At 36.0% G+C, this 22,875-nt stretch overlaps 1 protein-coding gene across 8 annotated transcripts in view; it reads right to left on the bottom strand.

Moving 5' to 3' along the window:
- The window catches only part of LOC113097251 (rap1 GTPase-activating protein 1-like), a 42,374-nt gene extending 21,001 nt beyond the window's left edge, over window positions 1–21,373 (bottom strand). For 3 of the 8 annotated variants that reach the window (XM_026262486.1, XM_026262479.1, XM_026262473.1), the window contains exons 1-3: window positions 21,204–21,373; window positions 14,809–14,844; window positions 3,357–3,453 (exon numbers count right to left, since the gene is read on the bottom strand). In XM_026262486.1, coding sequence (XP_026118271.1) covers window positions 3,357–3,453; window positions 14,809–14,844; window positions 21,204–21,358 — 288 coding nt within the window. In that variant the 5' untranslated portion in view covers window positions 21,359–21,373. Of the gene's footprint in view, window positions 1–3,356; window positions 3,454–4,330; window positions 4,437–7,234; window positions 7,329–10,383; window positions 10,530–14,808; window positions 14,845–18,310; window positions 18,544–21,203 lie in introns of those variants that run through there. The other 5 variants (XM_026262491.1, XM_026262496.1, XM_026262527.1 and 2 more) reach the window with 5 other exon arrangements.
- Between the last annotated feature and the right edge of the window lie 1,502 nt (window positions 21,374–22,875).

Genomic DNA, 22,875 nt, shown 5'->3' on the forward strand with positions numbered 1-22,875 from the left:
CATAAAAATGATTCTCGTATTTCCATGCCGTTCCTTGCCATTACACAATCTGTAAAATATACGGTATAAAAACAGCAGCTATGGTTGCCAGAATTATACCATAAAAATATGGTAACAATGTTTAGTCAGTTTTACCTTAAATTTACAGTTTAATACCATAATTTAACTGATATTATTGTGTTATTGTTTAATGTTTAATAACTTTTGAACTGCTAATCCAATCTGAATACTTTAAAAAGTGATGTAAAGCATTTATCTCATTTGGATATTCAGAAGCACCGTAGTCTACGTGATTATGTCATCACATTTTGACAACATTGATTCGTCAGAAGAAACCAATGCTTTCATTCCTCTGAGCCAAACAGAAATGATTGTTGATGCTTAGTCCCACCCCTGTGCCCAGATTGGTTCAAACTGTCCCATATTAAACCAATAAGTAGTCTTTTGAACTACTACTTAACATATTGCTTTGGAAAATGAACGAAAACAAAGTGAAAGTAAAGTCTGTCGTGGGTGCGCATAACATTTACATGAGAATACTCAGAAAAAGCACAAAAAACACTCAACAGAGTACTTTGACATAAAACAAATCAAAAACAAGGATGAAACAGTGGTACATATCTGATAAAGCACTGGGATTTATGTCTTGGGTCGCTAGGCGATGTCCCTGTAAAATCGATTCTACAGATTACAGCCAACATTAATATTATGTATATTGTGTATACTAAGTATTATATAATGATACAGTTGATAAAGATAGTTTGCACTATTTTTTTCTGTTGCACTCTGAATATCTCACTAATTTCGTGTGTAGTTTGTGAATCATTTGCACTGTTTTTGCACTAAATTGTTGAAGACAATTTCTGCAGTTGTTTTTATTATATGCTGCATAGTTTGTGTTTATTGTTCATACTCCGATTGAAAATATATATTTCTCAGAAGAAAAAAAAACTTGTTTTGTTTGGTTTTGTTATCATATAACACTCTTTCCATTTTCTTTACTCATTAAAATGTTTTTGGACACATCTCTATTGTTAGTTAACGAAATAGGCCTGTTCTTCACTTAAAAGCGTCGATAACAATATTGAAATAAATGGCTATAACTTGCTTGAGGAATGGTATATGTAAACAACATTTTATTTGGAAGTGTAAAACACCCAGACACAACTTTCTAAAGAAAAATATCCAAACTTTAGGAGTTTCAGTTTGAGTACACAGTAAAAAAACATCCAACTGTTGCTTGCATTTTTCTTAAAATTCTGTAATTTCATTAATTCTTAGAGAAAACGAAAGGAAAACTGAGACTTTAATTAACTAAATTAGTTAAACTTAAACTGTAAGTTCTCATTTTTATAACTATATATGGCACTTGATGCTGACTGCTAGAATAGGTCTGAAAAACAAAGAAAAGTGCAGGAGTGTCAGGCGCCCCAAAAATGTTCTAGGTCTTTAAGGGTTAATATACCAACTTATTGAAGTAAAGAAATCTGTTTTGTAACTTTGTAATACACTGAAAACCAACGAAAGCAGGTTTTGATGAGAAAGTCACGTGATAAAACAAAGTCCATCACAAGCAGGTTTGAAATAATAGGATACACAGAAGGTACACAGTGTCATTCACACAAGCATTAAACCCCATCATGGTGCGACTCATTAAACTGAAATAGGCAAAAAAAAACAAACAACATGAACAACATTTTATGTAGCATTCAACCCTAATAAACATAACATAAAATATAAATATAAAAAAAGTTATTTCAGAGAAAAACTAATTCAAACAAAATTTGAAATGCAACGTAGAGAATTCTGGAAACAGAATTCAGTTTATGGTTTTTCTCTGTAAATTTTACAGGAAATTACCATTAACCATTTACCAGGTTTGTACTGTAGCGTTTTCATAGTTTTGAGCTGTGACATGAAGGCCAGCAGACAGGAAGAAATGAGTCCATTTAATGTTATCAGGGGCCCAAAAATAAATATAATGAAACATTTGCCATTTAAACATCTCAACTGGCTCTCAAATAATACAACTGAGATATTGAAAAGAACCCATTTTCAATATTACTTTGATAAAATACCTAGGATTTTTGAATTCTGTATCAAATTAGTCAACTCTGTGTCCAATAAAAACCTTATTTTGCATTATAAAACCTTCCTTACTATAAGTAGTTAGGGAATACAACAAAACCCTAATGCAAAGTCCATAATCCACAGGCAATAAACATCAAATTAAAAAATGCATTCTAAGACAACGTGTTTACAATCCAATTTCACTTGGATCATGCTAAAACTAAATAAAACACAACCATTATAATCCCAGTGTGGCTCTGCAGAGATGCTGAGCTGATTGTATAAGCATCTTGCATTATGAGACTCTTAGTGAAATACATAAATGCTTAACTACACAATCTAGACTGATCTAATCTTATTCAACCTCTCACAATGCCATCGAGACACTAATGATTCTAGGACATCCCTAAACACGGACACTTAAGTCCTCCTGGCTCCCAGAAGCCCTTGTGCTAATGGCTCTCAGAGCTGCTCAGAGACACAGATGACTTCAATTAAAAAAGCACTTGGGTGTTAAATGAAGGCAAGGGGTATCCCAGGAGAAGAGCTAGCAGTGGTTCATCTACAGATTATAAAACTTGCTAAAGACTTATTTAACATTTTATTTTAAATTACAAAAAAAAAGGGCAGTACTTCTTGAGGTTCTGCTCAGTGGAGGTCTGTCAGTGGCTGAACCTTCTCAAAAAAACATTTAAAGCCTCTCTGATGGACCCCTAATGGACCACCACCAGGTCAGCTCACACTAAAGGGGCCAAAGCGATTGAAGTGCTATAATTTGCAGTTCATCATGAGATCTTGATGCCTGGAGGAGATTTGATTTCTTTTTGGATCAAATTAGCATTCCGCTCCTCAACAAAGGATCATTTCTGAAGTTAAACTTGGATGTTGGTCCTTGAGGGGGAATCTTGTAGCAAAGAATTATCTGGTGACACACTTTAATAATACAAAAAGTACTGAACATTTTTAATTTTAAATTAATAATTAGATGAATGATTTTATCCTTTTCTTTTTTTTGACACTCCAAAGATCAAGTCTTCCACAGAAATCAACAAAACGATAAAAAGTAGGTTATATGTAGTATGCACACACAAAAAGAAGCAGCACATCTATGCGTAATAGATGGTTGTCACAAGAAAAGGGAAACGACAGGTGAACAGCAGGAAGAAAGAAATGAAAGAAGGCAGTCGTTTTTGATATTCCTTCCACTTCTCAGACTGAACCCAAGGCTCCGCTGGAATATAACATGATTAGAGGAAAGAGGAGTGAAATGTTAAAACTTGTCAAACCTTTAGAAGAGTCGGAGCAGGTGATGGTAGAAAGGACTTGACCAGACCAGGACGTTCTAACGGGTCAGATATTCGCGGGATTCTACCATCTTGTTTCCTGTGGACAAACAAAAATCATCAGAACTACAACAGGAGCATACAACTCGAGGCAATCAGATCATTCACATTGGCACATTTGTTACAAGTGTTCTCCTGAAGATCAAATTAGAAATGCTCAGCATCACCGACTGCTCCAGCTGAGAAGGAATTGATTCATTAGTATGCAATACAATCTGCTGAAAAAGCCACAGGTGTGTGTGTGTGTGTGTGTGTGTGTGAATGCAGAGTGTGAAAGAGAATGGCTCAGGCAAACACACTGCATGAATCAAGCCATCAGTTTTTGTTCCCTCCCTCCCCTGGCCTGTAATTTGACTCAAGCCAGTGCATCGGTTCAAACATATTATTTCACATCACATCAAATGCACTCAGCTCGCGTCACTTTTAACAGCCGATCCTAAATCAATTAAATCTCCCCTGCTATTTGGCACACAATCTGTTCCTCCATGCCAGTCTGGACACATATAAATGTCTGTCTGAAGGCACACAATGGTTTTTAGTGCTTCGTTTTAATGAGCTGATAATGATCTATTCATTCTGACTGAAACCAGATTAATTATTTTATTATTACACCGAATTTTGCATGAGGTGGCCCTACGGTTAATAGCAAAACAGGACCATAAATATAATATAGTGACTTTGATTTGATGTTTGGTCTAACATACCTAAAAATAAACCGCTTGAAAGCATTGAAAAGCATTTTCAATGAAAAATGACCTCTGGAGGGCGACCTTCAGAGATTTTTTTTCACTGTCCGTCTGAAAGCACCTTCAGATGGCAAACCTGCATATCATTCAGGCCCTTTCTGTTGGATATTGCACACGAAAGTGGCAAGGTAGTCTCCAAAAAACAAGCTCCAGTGTTATTGGCATACTTACACAGTTTCCAGGAGTCAAAGTGGGTAGGGATTTTCTTTCCAAAAAGTCCCCTTTTACCACAATAATCCCTTTTGGATAGGAACTAGTGACTGGATTCTTGACATTTTGGCATGATTTGCAACATTCTTGGCAGTGAATCTATGAAATACAGGGGTTATAGTTACAGATACATCATATAACAGTAGTTTGAGGCATTCAGTACACTCTTAAAATAAGAGTGGGGGCTTTCACAACAATGCCAAAGAACCACCATTCAGTGAACAGTTCTTAAAAGAACCATTTTTTCTATAGAAACCTTTTTCCACCACAAGGAATGTTTTGTTGAATGTAAAAGCTCTATGAGTGTTAAAGGTTCCTCATGGAACTATAAGGGGATTTCACACCAGAGGAACCTCTTAATAGTTCCTAGAATATTGGCGGAAGTACTTGCTTTTTGGCACGATTGCACAGCAGGAACTAGGAACTCCGTTTGAGGGACCTACCTCAGCTCCTAATTCAGAATAGGGTCTAAAAACTGTTCTATGAGAACTACCAGTGGTGTAGACCAAACCCATACTGTACAAAACACTGGCATTTAAAAAATAATAATAATAATTTACTCCATGAACATGAAAACGGATAACGGCTTTTAACTACCTGTTGTCTGCAGCACTGTGTTCTTTTCTCAGTCTCGATATGCAACACTGCAAGTAGTCATAAGAGATTTAGTCAGATTTTCGTGCTCTTTCGATGACGTCCTCCATTCAACAGTTGTTGACGTTTGTAAATGTTGCAAATAAAGCCATGCAAATGCAACCTGGAAAACAGCCAGAGGTGGAAACTGGTTTTCTAGGAACCACCATGCTGGCTAGATCCTAGAACTACATGGTGCTAAAGTGTCTATAGATGCCAAAAAAGAGCCTTGATATTTGAGTAGAGCAGTATTGATAAAATGCTAAAAATCTCAGATTTATCAGCCTAAAAAGGTGGTTTTGACCAAAACATGCTGCAGTGTGGACCAGAATTTGTGATGTTATTCATTGTTTTGTCTACAGTATGTGACACTTACTTGAAGATCACAAGACTATGTGAGGAACACATGACATCCAACTAAGGAGAACTATGAAGCATCTGCTTATGCTGCACAGAAAAGTGACAATTTGCATACTGTTAAAAACCAAATGAAACTGAGGTCACCTGAGACAGCAGGACAAAAAGCCATTTTGGTTGTAAGTGGCCGAGACAAATCTTGAAAAGAATGTCAGATGCCAGCACCATCATGTCCTGTCACCAAAGGCACAGCAGTGTTTTGTTAGATCTTTACCTCTTGAGGATCGCCAGAGCTGACTCTCTTCATTAGCCTGATGGCAGGTTATGTGCTGAAAAAGCCCCTGAAGTCATCGAGTAGTTTTGACAGCAGTACAAGCTGTTGATTTGTCATAGCACATAAGCCAAGCTTGACTGAGATGTGGCACAAGAGGCTGATACAAAACACATGATGCCAGCGACATTTCCATAGAGACAATGAGTGTGGATATTTATTTTGCATTAGAAGAAAAACATTACACCAGCCAGCTCTAAAAATATTTACTCTACAAATGTAATTATTCTTTCATTTTATGATCCTTCTTGATTCCACAAATGTTCAACTACACTGTGCTGTTCTTATCTGTGTGTAGCACCTACGGCTCTGCGTAACCTTTCAAAGCACATTAGGAAAGGATGTCTCTGCATCTGATAGTAAATCTGCAACCCATAAGTGTCACCTGTTTCAAACTTGAAGAGGTTAGCAAATCAAAAGAGAGTGCATTTACATTAAATTCTTAAAGGTACAGTAGCAAAAACAGAATAATGGCTGCTGGAGAAATCTGGAATTAAGTGACATTTTGAAATATATTAAAACCTAAAACAGCTATTTTAAATTCTAGTAATATTTCACAATCTTTTTTTAATTTAATAAATCAGCCTTGGTGAGGGGACTTCTTACAGAAACACACACACACAATCATACCAACCCCAAACTTTTGATGGGTAGCGTTAGTTTAAACTTATTTATGTAAAACTAAAATTTCCTTAGCATCTGTTAACCATCAATTGAGCAACAAAAAACACTAATATAGAAATTAAATTATTTTCAAAAGTAAAATAAGTCCTCTTTAAGACCTACATTGGGCAAGGTTTAGGAAAGGCTCAGGAAAACCTGGAGGCAGAAAGAGTTACAGGATTCATACAGAAAATGCAAAACAGCGCTGCTCCCTGGGTCTGTCAGGTGCACCTGCTAATACAAATGAATTTGACTGTGTTTACATGAATTAGCAATAAGCTATCTGACACTAGCACAGAACTACAGAACAGAGTGTGCATTAAGATAAAATCATGCATAATCGTTATATAGATAAATAGATTACCTGACGAATGATGTATGTTCATTTCTCTGCAATTTGCAAAAATGCACAAAACACAAGTAAAACTCAATCCTATGACAGAGTGGTAAGTGTGAACTATGAGGAAACCACAAGTGAAATCAATGTGATTTACTAAATCACTAACATGCAGAAACTAGAGATGCAGATGACGTTCTTAGTGCAGCTATAGCATCCTGCATTTGCTGCTATTAATAGTGGAGTTAATATACTAAACACACTCAAATCTAAATAACGAATATCGTTAACCAGCATTTAAATAAATTACACAGTCACCAAAAAAATGGTATCGGTGCACCGCCAACAAAAACAACACCATGCCCCCAAAACAAGCCCACACACTCGGCTCACTCGTCTTCCTCACAACCTGCTCCACTAATACAGTCTGACACTTCTTCAGCTGACTGCCTCCCATTACGACCACCTGAGCTCAACACCAGCAGAAGACAGACGATCTTATGATGGAGTGACAGAGACAAAGAGAGAGAGACACATTACTTACTTCAACACATGCACAGACGACAAATCAGCGCTGAGCAATCTGTTCTGCAGCTCTGAACCAAATGGGCAGGTGATAGACAGAGCTCTGGTTTTCCTATCGCTCCCTCCCTCTCTCTCTCTCTCTCTCTCTCTCTCTCTCTCTCATCCTCCCAACTCTTTCTGTTTCTTTCCCTCCTTCTGGCCTCTCAACACCATTTTATGACTCACTCCTCTCCTCTCTTGCCTTTTTTTGGGTTATCAGACCTGAATCTATTACTTCTGATACAGTCTGAGGTTTCTGCATCCCTTTATCGGACCGGTTTTGACATTTTGCCAGTTGTTCTTTCTCATGCCAATATTTCTAAATCCTCACAGCCACCAATACATCCTGCTGACGAGAGTGCTGCTGTTGACTAAAGGAACAGTCCACCCAAATCTGGCAATTCATTTACTCGCTCTTCGAGTCAATATAAAAATACATAACTTTTTGTGAAACACAAAAAAATTGAATAGAATAGAATAAAATACAATTAATAGAATAAAATACAATGATTAGATCAAAAATGTTCTCCATGTAATTACCTTGACTGGAGACTCAGGCTTTAGAGCCATTGTGTCATTAGTGACATAAAAATATAATTCAATTCAAGATTCATGAACAAATCCCTTTGAATATGATGTTGTAATTAATCTGTTGATTCATTTCTCATAAACATTCATGATCTGGTCAGAAATAAAGTTATGGGCCTGGAATTGTATGATGTTTTATCTACTTAAAATAATGATTTAGACAATGTAACCGCTAAAATAAATTTTATAAGAGTGAATTAATTTAAACAAATTAAAAATACCATCTTCACTTTTTGCTGTTAAAATGCCTTGTCCTATTGATTTCCAATGTAAATCCTTTACTACAAATACAACTTCAGACAAGTCCAGTTATTTTCTGTGGTAACTGACGGCATGTCACAGATACTGTCAATAGAGCTTAACTTGTTTTGAACTCAAAACATTCCTTGTGTGTGTTTGTGTGTGTGTGTGTGTGTGTGTGTGTGTGTAATTCGAGCTTCTTATGTAGTTTTAAAGGGATGTTATCTGTCAAGTCTAGAACTGGCACACTCAACTACCTCAAACGGATTTGCTGCCAATCCTGAATGATTCTCACAGCTGCAGACATACTGAACCGAACGACTATCTCAGATGGGAACATCCCTCACAGAGACGCACACTACATAGTTCCCATCAGTCCTCACTTTATGCAGCAGCAGTAACTGGGTGGTGAAAATCACACAAAATTAAACCCGTTTTATTTTCACCCGCAATATGGTTTCCCTCAATACCAAAAATACCAACAAAATGAATGGAAAGATGTGACGGTATACTCTTGCATTGCATTGATTGCACTGCAAAATAAAATAAATGTAGTTTTTTGCCTTAGCAATATACTGTACAGTATGTAGCAATGAAAATCATCCACACTCCATGCACACTCTTCTCTTGTCTTGTTACAATGAATCAGAGGGACAGCATGAATAAAAGCAGCTAGCAATAAAACAAACTGTACCTGCATCATTTATTCATGGTGTGACGCATGCTGGGAAGTCAAGTAGTCTACATCGAAAGCCGCGTTTCCACCGCAGGAACTTTACCCAGGAACTAGGGACTTGGTCCGGTACTTGGTGTGTTTCCACCACAGGAACCAGGAACTAAATAAAAGTTCCGGGTAAAAAAATGCCCCCCAGAAAGTCCCTGCTGGCGAGGTGGTACTTTTTTAAAGTTCCGGAACTTTCGGGGGCGGGACTTTGGCGCTAAACATGCTGATTGGTTGAGTTCACGCAGCATTGGTTGAGTTCAACCACCATTTATTCGGATCAACATTTTCAAAATATTACTGTTATTGTGTCATGAAATGTAATTTTAAAAGTATTTCAGGCGAGAATGTAGTTGTTTGAAACTCAAATCTGTTGTTTATTTATAAAGACAGCGCCTATTTAAAAATGTGTTTCGCCGATCTCGGAGACTGTGAGCTCCACTCGATCAGCGGGAGCTCAGTCCTCATGTATCCGCAGAGAGCAGCCTCTCCTGGGATAGACCTTCTGATATGCGCCGCTGGCTCTGATGTGTCTTTAGTGGTTAAACATAAAATATAATTCAGCTGCGGGGTAAATCTAACAGGTTTTCTTTGGTCTGTATTCAATTTATCTATATGTTAAAATTAAAATAAAAAAGGCAAATTTATATAATATTTCGTTTCATTGTAATGGCTGCATACACATTTCCCTGAACAAAGTACATTTCTGCAGTTGTTATTATGCTTAAATGAAAACGAAAGGAGGCAGTGGTATTTGATTATCATATTTCGTTTTATTGTAAATATACAGTAGGGAAAATTGCAGTAGCCAAGACGAGCTGACTGAAGTAATCAAGTATCATATATATATATATATATATATATATATATATATATATATATATATATATATATATATATATATATATATATATATATATATATATATATATATATATATATATATATATATATATATATATATAGTATATAGTTACGCTGCTGTTTATAGATTTACCGGACTTGCGTAGTTGCATCACACGTAGACATCACACTCCCCAGTCGAATGCACAAAGTCTGAACCAACTACCGAGGATGCACGTCCAAAATCAGTACTTTTTTTTTTTTTTTTTTTTTTTTTAATCAGCGGTACTTTGTATTGAGAAACGCGCGCAGACCTACGTCACCAGTCTATTTGCCTAATCTACCCGGTACTTTACACCGCGGTGGAAACGCAGAAAGCAACAGGTCTGGGGGGGGGGAAAGTTCCTGGGAAAAAAAGTTCCTGGTAAAAATGTTCCGGGTAATTTCGGTGGAAACGCGGCATATCAATGTTACAATTTACAGTATCAAGTTCATTATACTTCCTCCAACCACAATTTACTTCTGAAGATGAAACTTTGAAAACTCTGTACAAATTCTAATGAGTTACAGAAGAAATATCAAGTTAGATGTTAGAATAGAAAGTTAAATGAAACATAATTGAGAACCTTAAGCTATTAAAAAAATAAAATAAAAATCTTTTCAGCAGTAAAACTTTCCTTTGGGACCAAAGTCACCACACAACATTTAAAGTTCTTGCAGACAACTTTGTATCTTACCAAAGATGGTTGACTTTACGTAGAACAGACTCAGAAAGGCTCAATCTTCTGCTATTTCTATTTACTGAGTTCCCAAACATGCTTCTCAGGAGCTCAAAGCAATTGGAGTAGGCCTCTTCTCTTTAAAGTTTTCTGTCCGCACCCAAGTAGACAGAGACTCAGGTCTGGGACCTCCACCTGAATGTTGAGTTCTTTGTGTTTATTAGACAGTTGAAGTTTCACTCCCGGCTCTTGGGGAAGTGAAGAAGTCAAACCTGTTTTTAAGTCTTCTCTCCATAAATGGTCTTTACTCAGCCCACTGCAGGAGGGTCCCGGACTGATTTCAGGTTAACAAACAAAACCAGCCACAAGGGCTAGAATAACTGACCACGGAAATGAAAGAGCTGGGTGTTGTTCTACTTTTGTCATGTCAAGGCAAACATCAAGTCAGGTATTTTTTGGTGTGATATTTTGACATGGGTCAGTGAACAGCCACCTAGCAACTCTCTAGCAACCACCCAGAATGCCCTTGCATGCTAAAAATTAATCAGAACTTCTTTGCAACTGTTGTTGAGGCAAGTTGTGCACAATACACACACATTAAGAACATACAAAATGTGTTCGAATAATTAATATATGCAAATGAATAGGTAAATAAATAGAAAACATATTCTGTAAAGAGTGTTATATTTGTCTTGACTGTGTAATTCATGTATGCATATGGATGAAATGAATATTCACTGACAACAGTGCTTGAAAACACACTGTCTGATCTCAAACACACAACACCATCCAGGCTCTTGGCTGACTCTGGTGTCATGGGAATTTTTTCTGAATTAAAACTGATAAAATTCAGGTCTATTTTCAAACTCCCATTCAAACCTCCCAATCACTCTCAGACTAAAAAAAAATCCAAATAGCAAATGCTGTTAATCTGTATATTTTGCTACATCCAGAAATAATAGTCATAAGAAGAATTCATCAAACATGAAATTCTAAAAAGTAACAATGCACTAAAATAGTCAATAAAAATATTTTTCTCACTTGACTAATTTTACACTAAAATCACATTTTGAAGGAAAACTGTATATCATAGATGAACAGCATTTTCTCATCTTTCTAACCAAATCCTATGTCTCCCTACAGTTTCAGACTCCGCAGTACAGTAAGAAACTGAAATTTAATTAATCTGTTACATTGTAAACTTTCCAGACTTGGGGAAATATGCTTTCAAGAGCTCCATGGGCACCACTTTTCAATGGCACCTTAAACAAGCATTTTAATAACCTCTTTCATAGATCTCTGGGGGTTTATTTATCCTGCTAACTTAGATGACGCCGCTGTGAGGCATAGCTTACTAACGTCCCCCAAAGACCACTGCTGTCCTCACTAGACCAGTGTCCTCACAGAATCTGGGTGAACTACAGTCCAGAAACAAACAAAAAACAACGCACTGACGTCCATACTCTACCATAACAAAACTATTATTATATATATAAATATATATACACACACATGATCCATGGCACCAGGTACCTTGGTGTACTACATAAATACTATGACATATAAACATGGTAATCATTCAGCACTATTGTACAAATCAAAGCACCATATTATTAATTTTGTCCTTCATAAGTGCATCCACAGCATCCCTGTTGTCCCTGGCAGCTTTCATCCCAAGCACATGCTCGTCCCATGAGAAAGGACGCAGGGACGACCCATCCAACGCACAGCTTTTACTATACGCCCTTCTACAGGCTGTTTCTTATAAATCTGAAGGCTGTCTTAATTTTCTCAGGCCTGCAAGATGAAGAGCAGCTTAGAAAGCCCACACGGGCCACGTCTCAGCAACTGTAACAGCAGAGACATTCATGCCATTCAGAAGAGAATACCAGGCTGATGCGTAATACTGATCTGAATAGGTCTAATCATAAAAGCATTGTGTCTCCAAACAGCACAGGCTCTGACAGCAGCAGTGGGCGTATATGAGAGGAAGTGTTCGGACGCAAAGTGAAAATTCCAAACATGCACGACAAAAGAGCACTTGAAAAGGCAAGTTATTAAAGTTACAAATGCACTTTAACCTGCTTTTATAACCAATTCATTACCATAAGTATTGCTTTTGAAAAGAATGTTTTCAAAACGTTTTTTTTTATTATTTATTTATTTTTTTAGGTAAATAAAGTATTACATTTTTATTTTCTCTCAAAGAAAAAGCAAATAAATCAGGTGACATCTGATCATGTGAGATTTTTTATATAAATATTAAAAATAACATTTAAACCTTTTTAGTTCTTAAAATGTAGTAAATGTTTAGTAAATACTGCATTTAAAAAAGAAAATTAAATAAAGCATACAATTTAAAATACAAAAAGAAAAATTTAACTACTGCACTATCCATTGGAAAAAATGTCATTTAAATGATAATTTACCTTAAAAAGGAAACATTGTCATATTTTACTCACCCTTCAATTGTTCAAAACCCGTATGATTTTTTTCAGCTGAACAAAAAAGAAGAATGTCGGTAACCAAATAATTGATAGCAGCCATTGACTTCCATAGTTTTTCTTCTCTCCATACAATGGAAGTCAATTCTTTGGTCACCAACGTTCTTCAAAATATCGTCTTTTTATTGTCAACACCTGAAATTAATTCATACAGGTTTAGAAAAATTTGAGGCTCAGTAAACAATGACAGAATTGTCATTTTTGCATGAACTATCCCTTTAAATGTAAGGTATAATCTATGTAGATTATGTAGCAGGACGAGTTCCACCTTAAAGTTTAATACTAAAGGGCAGGGGATTGTACTATGAAAACAACAACTTGCAGTGCAAACAGATAAATATTCAGTGTTTTCACATACAAAGAATGTCTTTTGTTTCTTCCAATACATGAACAACAAAATTTGGATGTTTATCTGACAACCAAGCTCAGAACGAGAGTACAGTACTTAATGTGTTTGCTTCATGTTTTATTCAACTAAAGCAAGCTGTCGAAACACTTACTCTCCGAGTATGTGAAAGTGAAAGGGGTAAAGAGAGAGGGGGATAGAAAGGAGGAAAACAGAGAAAACAACTGTAAGAAAGCAAGGGGGAAAAATACAGCATAAAGATAGCTAGTTTTCATGTGTGCTGTTTCTCTTGGGTCTCTCTTTGCATTAGCATGCACTACAGCGCTCATCTGGGACGATACACACAGAGTGAAACCCAGGTCCCTCCATAATTACATTCCAGCATTCGCAGTCTCCCTTCACGTTCCCTCTTCTCTCCACACACATCCTCTTCACAGCCATTATAAACCAGCTTTACACATAACCAGCTCCCTCTGTAGTAATAATGCTGTCAGTCAAGCAGGCGTAAAACTTTCCACCAACAGTATAGTGCGGGAGGGGGGGGGGCTGATGTGAAAGATATCACAGAGTTTGTGAACTAACTGGATCCAACCTGCCCTTTTCAACTGCTCACACAAATCATACAGTAGTCGAGGTGACCTTTACAGATATGGAATGGGTTGACAAACTTTGTGCCTTGTGTCCAAACATGTGTACAAAAGAAGGGGAAAAATGATGCGACACAAAAGCCATGCATAAGTTATGCACCAAAAAAATTCAACAATCAACGCATTTCAAAATGTTTAACAATATAACAAATAACGTATTTTCCGCACTATAGGGTGCACTAAAAAGCCTTTAATTTTTCAAGAAATGACAGTGCACCTTATAATCCAGAGCGTCTTATATATGGATCACGGTTTTGTTGAAATTCCCTTTAGCACAGCTCCATCTAGTGGATGCATAACGCAAACCCAGTCAAACGTTTGACTGCAGTGTCTTCTATACTATGCGCTTTATAATCCGCTGTGCCTTATAGAGTGGAAAATACGGTACATAATTAAAAACAAAAACCTATTATTAGTGCTACCAGTATTACAACATCAATATTGTACATTTTTTGTAACATTTGATTTTTTAATTTAGTGCAATATTTTGTCATTGCAACATTTTAGTGTAATTTTCACTAGCAACTGTTCACTAGTTCACTGTTATCCCGCGTTTACTTATTCTATGACCACACTCAACAAAACTGAATATACGTGAATTCATATATTAATACTATAAATCTTTGTCATATCTTTATGTTGACATACTTTACTAGCCTATTGTTTTGGAGCTTTGACTCCGTTATCATCTTCTCAAAGTGCAAACAGGAAATAAACCGCTCTGGTCATGTGACAGTTTGCACTTATCAAGTGAAACTGCACACATTTCATTGACACCCTTTATTTGTTCCATGTTTGCAGGAAGGGCACTAAAACATCAGCCAGTAAGGTTTTTTAAAGCTTCATAAATGAAGACCTTTTTTACAGTCACTATTGTGACCGCTGGGATTAAATGTTTAAATGATACTTTTAATACTAACTACTTTCAAGAAAGAGAAGGACTTACCAAATATTTCTTGACCTGGAAAAGGTTTTGTCCACTCTGTGGAGAAAAGAAACATGGTACTTTTACAAACATGCATTTTTGAATGTATGCACATATACTGACACAACCGTAAGCGCTTATATAAAGAAAGCGATAATTGATTTCTTCCTTTTAACACATTCTGCCAATCAATCTCCAACCAGAGCCTGCTAAACGCTAAAAGCTAATCAATTCACTGCTGACAAACACTTCATGCACTTGATGTGATAATGACTCAGCAGCTCTATCAAGTTAACGAAGGGTAAGGACCAATAGGATAATGAAGGACCACTGAAGCACATCATCAATTAATACAAGCAATTGCCATTGGTAAAATCCTGGGAAACATACCTCTCTCAGTGTGCGGTATGACAAAGCTTTAACCCCTCGTACTTTAACTTTGTATTTATGTGTCACATTTCCTTTGATTTTGATTGAGATCTCAACCGCTCTGCTCGACAAAAGCTGTAGAACTGTATGGAGGGCATTTGTGGTTTTGAGACACTAATGAGAGAAGCAGCTTCTCTAACATATTTTTCTGAAAAGCAGCTGCGGCTTTGTTCTAAGAATACGCTATGACTCTGCTTGGCTTAAAAACAGCTCAGATGTGTTCTGAATAAGACCTTAAAGAATCAATATCAAAATAGGCAACGCTAAACACAATGGCGGTTTCGCATGAAAATGAAACCCTATTTTCTCCTGGCTAACGTGATTTCATATCTTGCCACAAGATGGTTCTACAAACAAACCCATCTGTTCAGTAAAAACAAAACAAACAAAAAAATCCTGCATCATACAATATGAGTGACCCGAGCCAAGTGTTACAAAACTGGGACCGAAAGTAAAAGATGCATCTGGATATCGCCATCTACTGTCTTTGCTGTAAATGTCAGACCTCCACTGTCAGTCATAGCACTAGTGTGTCCTCCAACCTTCTGCTGAGTGCAAGGGAAAAAAGTGTGGCTGTTGTGTCAACAAATAGGAGTTAACACTTCAGGTAGAGCAGAGAGTAACAAATATTTCCATAACCTTGAGAGAAAGAACAAACAGTGACTTTGATCATTTATTAGCTGCTCACAGTCTGATTTGTTTTGAATAATGAAGCAGGGCTGTCAACGGATTCAAAAAATGTCATTTTAAATATATTGCATGCATGTTAATCAAAGAGTATTTCTTGCTTAAATTTCTATACTTATATGGCTTCCTGCCAAAGTGCAAGTCAGGAGGATGCACTTTTGTAATAGTTCAATTTTCTTAATTACTGAAATATATCCAAGATGTAGATAAGTTTGTTTCCTCGTCAGAAATGTAGCATTATGTTACTTGCTAATCAATGGATCTGCTGCAGTGGATGGGTGCCATCAGAATGAGAGTCCAAATAAATAATAATAAAACATCACAATAATCCACAAGTAATCCACCTAACTGCAGTGCATCAAATAATGTACTGTGATCCAAAAAATTGTGTTTGCAAGAAACAAATCCATAATTTAAAGCAAGTAATGTAGTGCAAAATTACTCCAAATCTATTCTGGTTTAGAAAAAAAAAAATCATCTGGGTTGGTCTGATGGTAAATTAAAAATTTTCTGTGAAATATCAGAAAACAGGATTTTTATGGATATACAACCCTGACATTTTTTCAAATATTTAACAACTAATTACAAAATGATATGATATTGGGTAAAACTGTATAATACCATAGGTGAATAAAGCTTGAAATATTTGTCCTTTGCAATTTTGTCACATACTTTTTTTTTGGTATATACAAATAAATCAAATCAAACTGTATTTGACCTGAATAAACCATTCAGTCTACACAAATGCACTGTAAATACCACATAAGTCCAGCAGTAAATACTGGAGCCCAGTCGCTGAATGTACAAACAAGGCCTATAAACCAGCACATGAGGGATCAGTGTGTGTTTGTACGAGCGTGTGTCAGAAAACAACACACTGGATCCAACAGAACCAGTTTCAGAACGTTTATGCAATCCAAAATACAAACCTGTTAGACCTGACAATGTGGGTAAAAAGCCAAAGAAGCAGCAGATGTATCATAATACACAATGTCGTCATGGTTGATCTATTTCAATAATCTGTCATTTCAACACAAACTTGCTTCAAATTTTACATAGAAACATACAATGTTTCAGGAAATAGGGACGAGATGAATGTCACAAATTACTATGACTCATGTTTCCACTGGCCATTTTTGAAAGAGAAACACATCTGAGCAAACTGACATTATCTCACCATCGTCAAACCGTCAGCAGTTCAACTGAACCATTTTAACCAAGCAGGCATAACAGTCAAAATACCAAATGTGTAAGTATAATAGACATTCATAGACAACAGACGTGAGAAGTTATTTGTGTGAATAAAAGACACTTTAATCTAAAATAATCCCAAGAAAATTAGTTGGTCTGCCAATTGTACTATGCACTTTCTACAAAACTCTTGAATTGATATTAAAATGACACATATTTAAACTTTTCTATAGTTTAAATGTGTGTAACCAGACCAGTTAAATTTTTATATACTGTATATATGTGTTTGTAGACCAGGTTTAACTATTCCATATACATATATATAGATATATACACACACACACACACACACACACACACATACATACACATATATATATATATATATATATATATATATATATATATATATATATATATATATATATATATATATATATAGATATATACACAAATATATATACACATACATATACACATTCATATACACATTCATATACACATACATACATACATACATACATACATACATATACATATATACACATACATACACACATACACATATATACATACATATAGATATACATAGATATATACATAGATATACATAGATATATACATATATATATATATATATATACATAGATATATACATATATATATATATATATATATATATGTATATATATATATATATATATATATATATATCTCGTTTACCACAAGTACATAACATGTCGGTCTCTATAATGTGTTTATCAGGTTTTCACTCTGAAACATCTACAAGTAGTTGTGGAAAGTTGGAAAAGAACTACTGACATCGCTAAACCATTTTTAATAGTTGAAGAGTACATGGCAAAGTAATATGCAACTAATTTGGTCAACAAACCTGGAACTACTTCATAATCATGCAGTAAATTAATCAACACCTTCAAACGTACATCAACCAATCAGAATCAAGCATTCAGCAGCGTCGTGTTAAGAATGCGGTTTACAAGACATCATGTTCGATGAATCAAGTTTTTGGTAAATTACCTACGAAAAGTCTAATGCATAAGAAAAATGAATAACATCTGCATCCTTCAAAAGATATTTTGCATCCAAATACAAGAGTAATTAAGTAATTAAGAACATTAACTACAACAGAAAATAACATGAGAATACAAAGTCAGTGTCTTCTATCCCCTCACAAATCCCCATTAGTGTGCCTTACCCCCCATACGCTCCAAAAGTGAAGCTCCTCTTCCTGTGAGTCATTCTTCTGTTTTCCCTCTTCACCTCCTACTCTAGCAGTCTCTTCTCCTAAGTCTCCGTCTCTGGGCTGGGAACTTGTTCTGTGCCTTTTTCTCAGTGTGTGAGATTGTGTCCCTCCTTCTCTGCTTCCCATCCCTCCTTTCTTCCCTCCCTTACACTACCTGAGACGGAAGATCCACAGCTAAGAGCAGGTGCTTGTCTTTCAGAGGATTTCTTTACTTTGAGACACACACTCAAAAGTTCAGCAACTAACATGGATGTCCAAATGAAAACAAAGAATTTAAAGAATTTAAAGACTAGTTTAAAGCGTAATCCAATCTAACCAGCTATACTACTTTCTCAGGCAGATCTCATGAAGACAAACATATATAACCTTTGGTAACCTCAGGCTCAGATAAATGGATGTTTACTGGATGAACACAATGGCAACAGCACTACCGCTCTATGACATCAACTGATGGAGAGCTCTGTGTGAGTACATTTTTTGCTGTTTCTTACAAACACTCAGCTTTTCGCTTTACAAGCCATTAATTGATGGACTAGAGTTGTGTGGAATCCTTGTGGATTATTGTGATGTTTTTAATCATCTGTTTGGACTATCATTCTGACGGCACCCATTCACTGCAGAGGATCCATGGGTGCACAAGTGATGCGATGTTACATCAATTTCTCCAAACATGTCAAATACATATCACTACTCAATTCCCTGTGCCAGATGAGCTAGCCCCAAGTCAGAACATTAACATAAGTCAAAAACCAACAAAAGTGTATAGGGGACATCCAAAGTCAGTTCAATAAAAGAGATTATTTTAGGCAGGGTAGCTGTTGGTGTCCTGATCCGAGAGAGGACGGCGTCTAGCGTCTGTGGCACAGGATATTTTATAATCACTTTGAAATGTGTCATGGGGTCGGACTGTCTGAGACAAAAGCCATTAGAGCTTTTCTTCTCCAGCTAATGCTGAAGGTGACCATTCATTTTAAAGGGAGGTCACATCAGAGAGCCATCAGTATACATACCAAAAACTACTTTAAAATATATTTCAATACATTATTTTGTATTATTAATAGGCTAATAATAATCATTTTATAATATTTGATAGTGGAAAGTTGAAAACTAGCTAAATGTCTGTGACTGGTTGACAAGAATACACACTGAAGATATAGTTTTTATGCCATTTTTCCTGGATAGGACCTTAAGATGAACACACTTGTCCCCAGAATTAATTAAATTAAAATTTCATATACATCCTCTGTATATTCTGACTTTCTCATGCTCCCTCTTCTCTCTCTCTCTCTCGCTTGTCCTCTGTGGGGACACATGGAGGTAGAAACAGGACTATTTACTCTGGTTAATTTGTGAACAGCTGATATGGCAAGGGCAGCAGGAGATTAATTAGTCTGTAACAGCCCGTCACACACACACACACACACACACACACACTATTAAAGCATATAAAAAAGTCAAAAGCAGCTACAAGAAAAAGTAATGCAGCAGTGTCCTTTAAGAAGCCAAATTGCATGGCGTCTGAACGCTGAGATGTTCAGACACAAACGCTCAATAATAACAGAATAAATCTCTGACAAGTACAGTAAAGAAATTTGATTTAAGGGAAATTAAAGATGCCCTTTTCCACTTTGGAATGTATTTCCTGCAAATAAGGTCTAAACGAAGTCTATGTGCTGAAGTGGTTTCAGTTCAATTTAAGGGAGTATGTTATGTTGATTAATTCAGGCCAGGCCGGCAAGTTCCTGAAAAGCTTAAAGCGTAAAGCAGAAATGTAGCAGAAATGGGATTTGGATTAGCACTGCCACCAAGTGGTACTACACTCCCAGTGCAATCCCATAATTCAAACACTACAGTACCACAAAAACAATAATCAATCAAACTCTTAAGTTGCATGCTCCAGGCCTACTCAAGCTAAGATTCACACAATGATGACAAAGCACCATGAAAAAATATCATAAAATTAGTGCATTATATTTCTGAAGTCATATTAGTCATTTTGTCTATAGTTGATTCTCATGCATGCTCATGCACAATCAAACCTGGTGGATTTGGACATAAATGGCCTCTAAAGTTGTATTTACAACTAGAAAATTCTTAATACCCCTGAATCTTAAATTGAATCTTGTACGTCTTGCACATTAACATTTATAATAGGGCTGCACAATTATGACTAAATCATAATTGTCAATTATTCCTTGAAATTGTAATTGTGATTATTAATAATTATTTTGAACTTGAACTGAAATTTATGCATTGTTGAAGCTGGATGCCATATTATATATAAAATATTTATATACAATTAGGCTGAAAACACCCTTCCTGAACTTTTATTGCGTTTCTATAGCATCGAGCCTCAGAGCTCAACATATATATGGTTTGGTTTCTTCTTTAAAACTTCCTTGTTAAAATTAGGCATGGTATAATAATGTTATCTAAAAACTGAAAGAAACACATTTTTTTAATGGTTTACCCAAAAGCTATACATTTCATTTTACAATTAAATAGATGAAATTTCAATTTACAGTAAACATTTTACAGTACAGTTTATATTATCAGGGCTCCATTTACCGTTGTTCTGTTACATTTTGGGGGCAAAGTCTTGTCAACAGGAGTCTGCGCAAAAAAGTTGCTTGTGTTAAAGTTGGTCACACAAATTCACCTTGTCAACCAGCAGAAAGCTGCATGGTTTAAAAGTCAATCTTTGTGAAAGGTGATTCATGTAATGCTACACTATTGACAAAACTTAGGTGATCACACTTTTAGGATAAAGCACCGTCTCCTGGGCAGAGTTAATAAAAGAGGTTTTATGAGCGTGTACCTTCAGCTCAATGTCAGATGTGGTTACCTGGCAACACGTGTCGCTGTCTGCTGCGAGATCCAATGCCGTGTATTGTCTCTTCCAGCACTTTGATAGCGGCGAGCATCGGAGGGCACATGTAGACACACAAGCAGACAACCACATGTGAATACACAGTCCACGTTTCTTTTCTGAGAACGCATGTTATTTACCAAGTGTGGTGTGAACGACAACAGCATGTGTTCTCTACGGAAACCTATCAGTTTACATCTGCAGTCTGCTGGGAAAGAAGAGCCCAGTACACAAGTTTTCACAAAGCGCTTCCAGGAGAAACAGGACTACCTCAGGCTGGGAGTCCAATCAAATAACCTCCATCTGAGCAAGCTTCTGACATCTCTCTTCCAGCAAAGCTTTTGACACCACAATAGACAATATATAAACGGATTAAACTGTGTCTTTTTTCAAAGTATTATAAAGAGCATTTTAAATGCATTTAAAATTAATATGAAACTTGAATTTATCGTTCTATAGCAGCTTTACAGAAAATAAAAGTAAACATCAGTATGCAAGCTAAAGGATGCAGCAGGCAAAAGAAACTCTCTAGAAAACATGTTAAAACATAAGTCAAACCAAAAATTTATCAGATACCAGATACAATTTTAAAAACATTTTTACTAGTGGGTGCAGGACACTATAGATCATTTATATAAGTGAGGATAGCAAAATAAACTGTGACATACCCATAAATTCTTCATACAGCTGGACTGCCAGAGTTTCTTAATCTGGGACCAAAAATTATTCAAACAACTTTGACCTTACCATGTTTTGCTTAAGTGTTTTTCCATTAATTGCTAATATGACCTTTTTACAAACACAGTCTGAACAAAATTAAGCATTGCTTGGTAACTGGCTGAGCCTAAATTTCTATATCATAATTCTCATATCTAATTACAGGCCATTCATGTTGTGAGACCCAGCTCTAACAGAAGGATGGCATTATCAAGATACATTTGTTCCAACACAGTTACTCTTGAGTTCTTATCATATTTCATTACTATTTCTAAACTATAGCTAGCCGTGTTTAAACTGTGATAATGTGAGAAATGTTGAAGGTGTCTGAATACATTTTGGTTTGATTGTATACTGTAAATGGCAATGAATGGGAACATTTACATCTTAATCAAAATAGTTTTGCTGCAAAAAACACTTTTTTTCATAACTAAAATGTATTTTGTGAATAACTAATTCTTAAATAATTCCCCAAACTGAGTTATTAATATTATTTATATATTTTATTTTTAGATTTCAGTTTGAGTTTTAGTAAATTTATTTAGTTGCCAAGGCAACATTTCATTCATCCTTCATCTAATATTCGTATTTTATTCAAATTTATTTTAAATTTTAAATTAGTTTCAGACAATGATCACACTGCTCTGAGACCTCAGTCTGGAAACACAACTAGACATAACATACACTAGAATATTAAAGCAGCGAGTCAAAATCACTAATAACTCAAACAATGAAACAACAGCGCTCTAAAAAGCTCAGAACACTTTAGGAAAGCAATGGTGAGTTCAGTCCTCTAGAAATCTAGTTCATTCTTCAAAGCAGCCTTCAAAGAGTCGGTGACAGTGTGGATTGCTTAATTCATGTGAAGTTCCTCCACATTTTGGGAATTTGCACATTCGTATATGGCCAGAGCTTGTCTGTTCTCGGTGCG

Source organism: Carassius auratus, chromosome 6 (assembly GCF_003368295.1).
Source record: "Carassius auratus strain Wakin chromosome 6, ASM336829v1, whole genome shotgun sequence".
Taxonomy (NCBI): domain Eukaryota; kingdom Metazoa; phylum Chordata; class Actinopteri; order Cypriniformes; family Cyprinidae; genus Carassius; species Carassius auratus.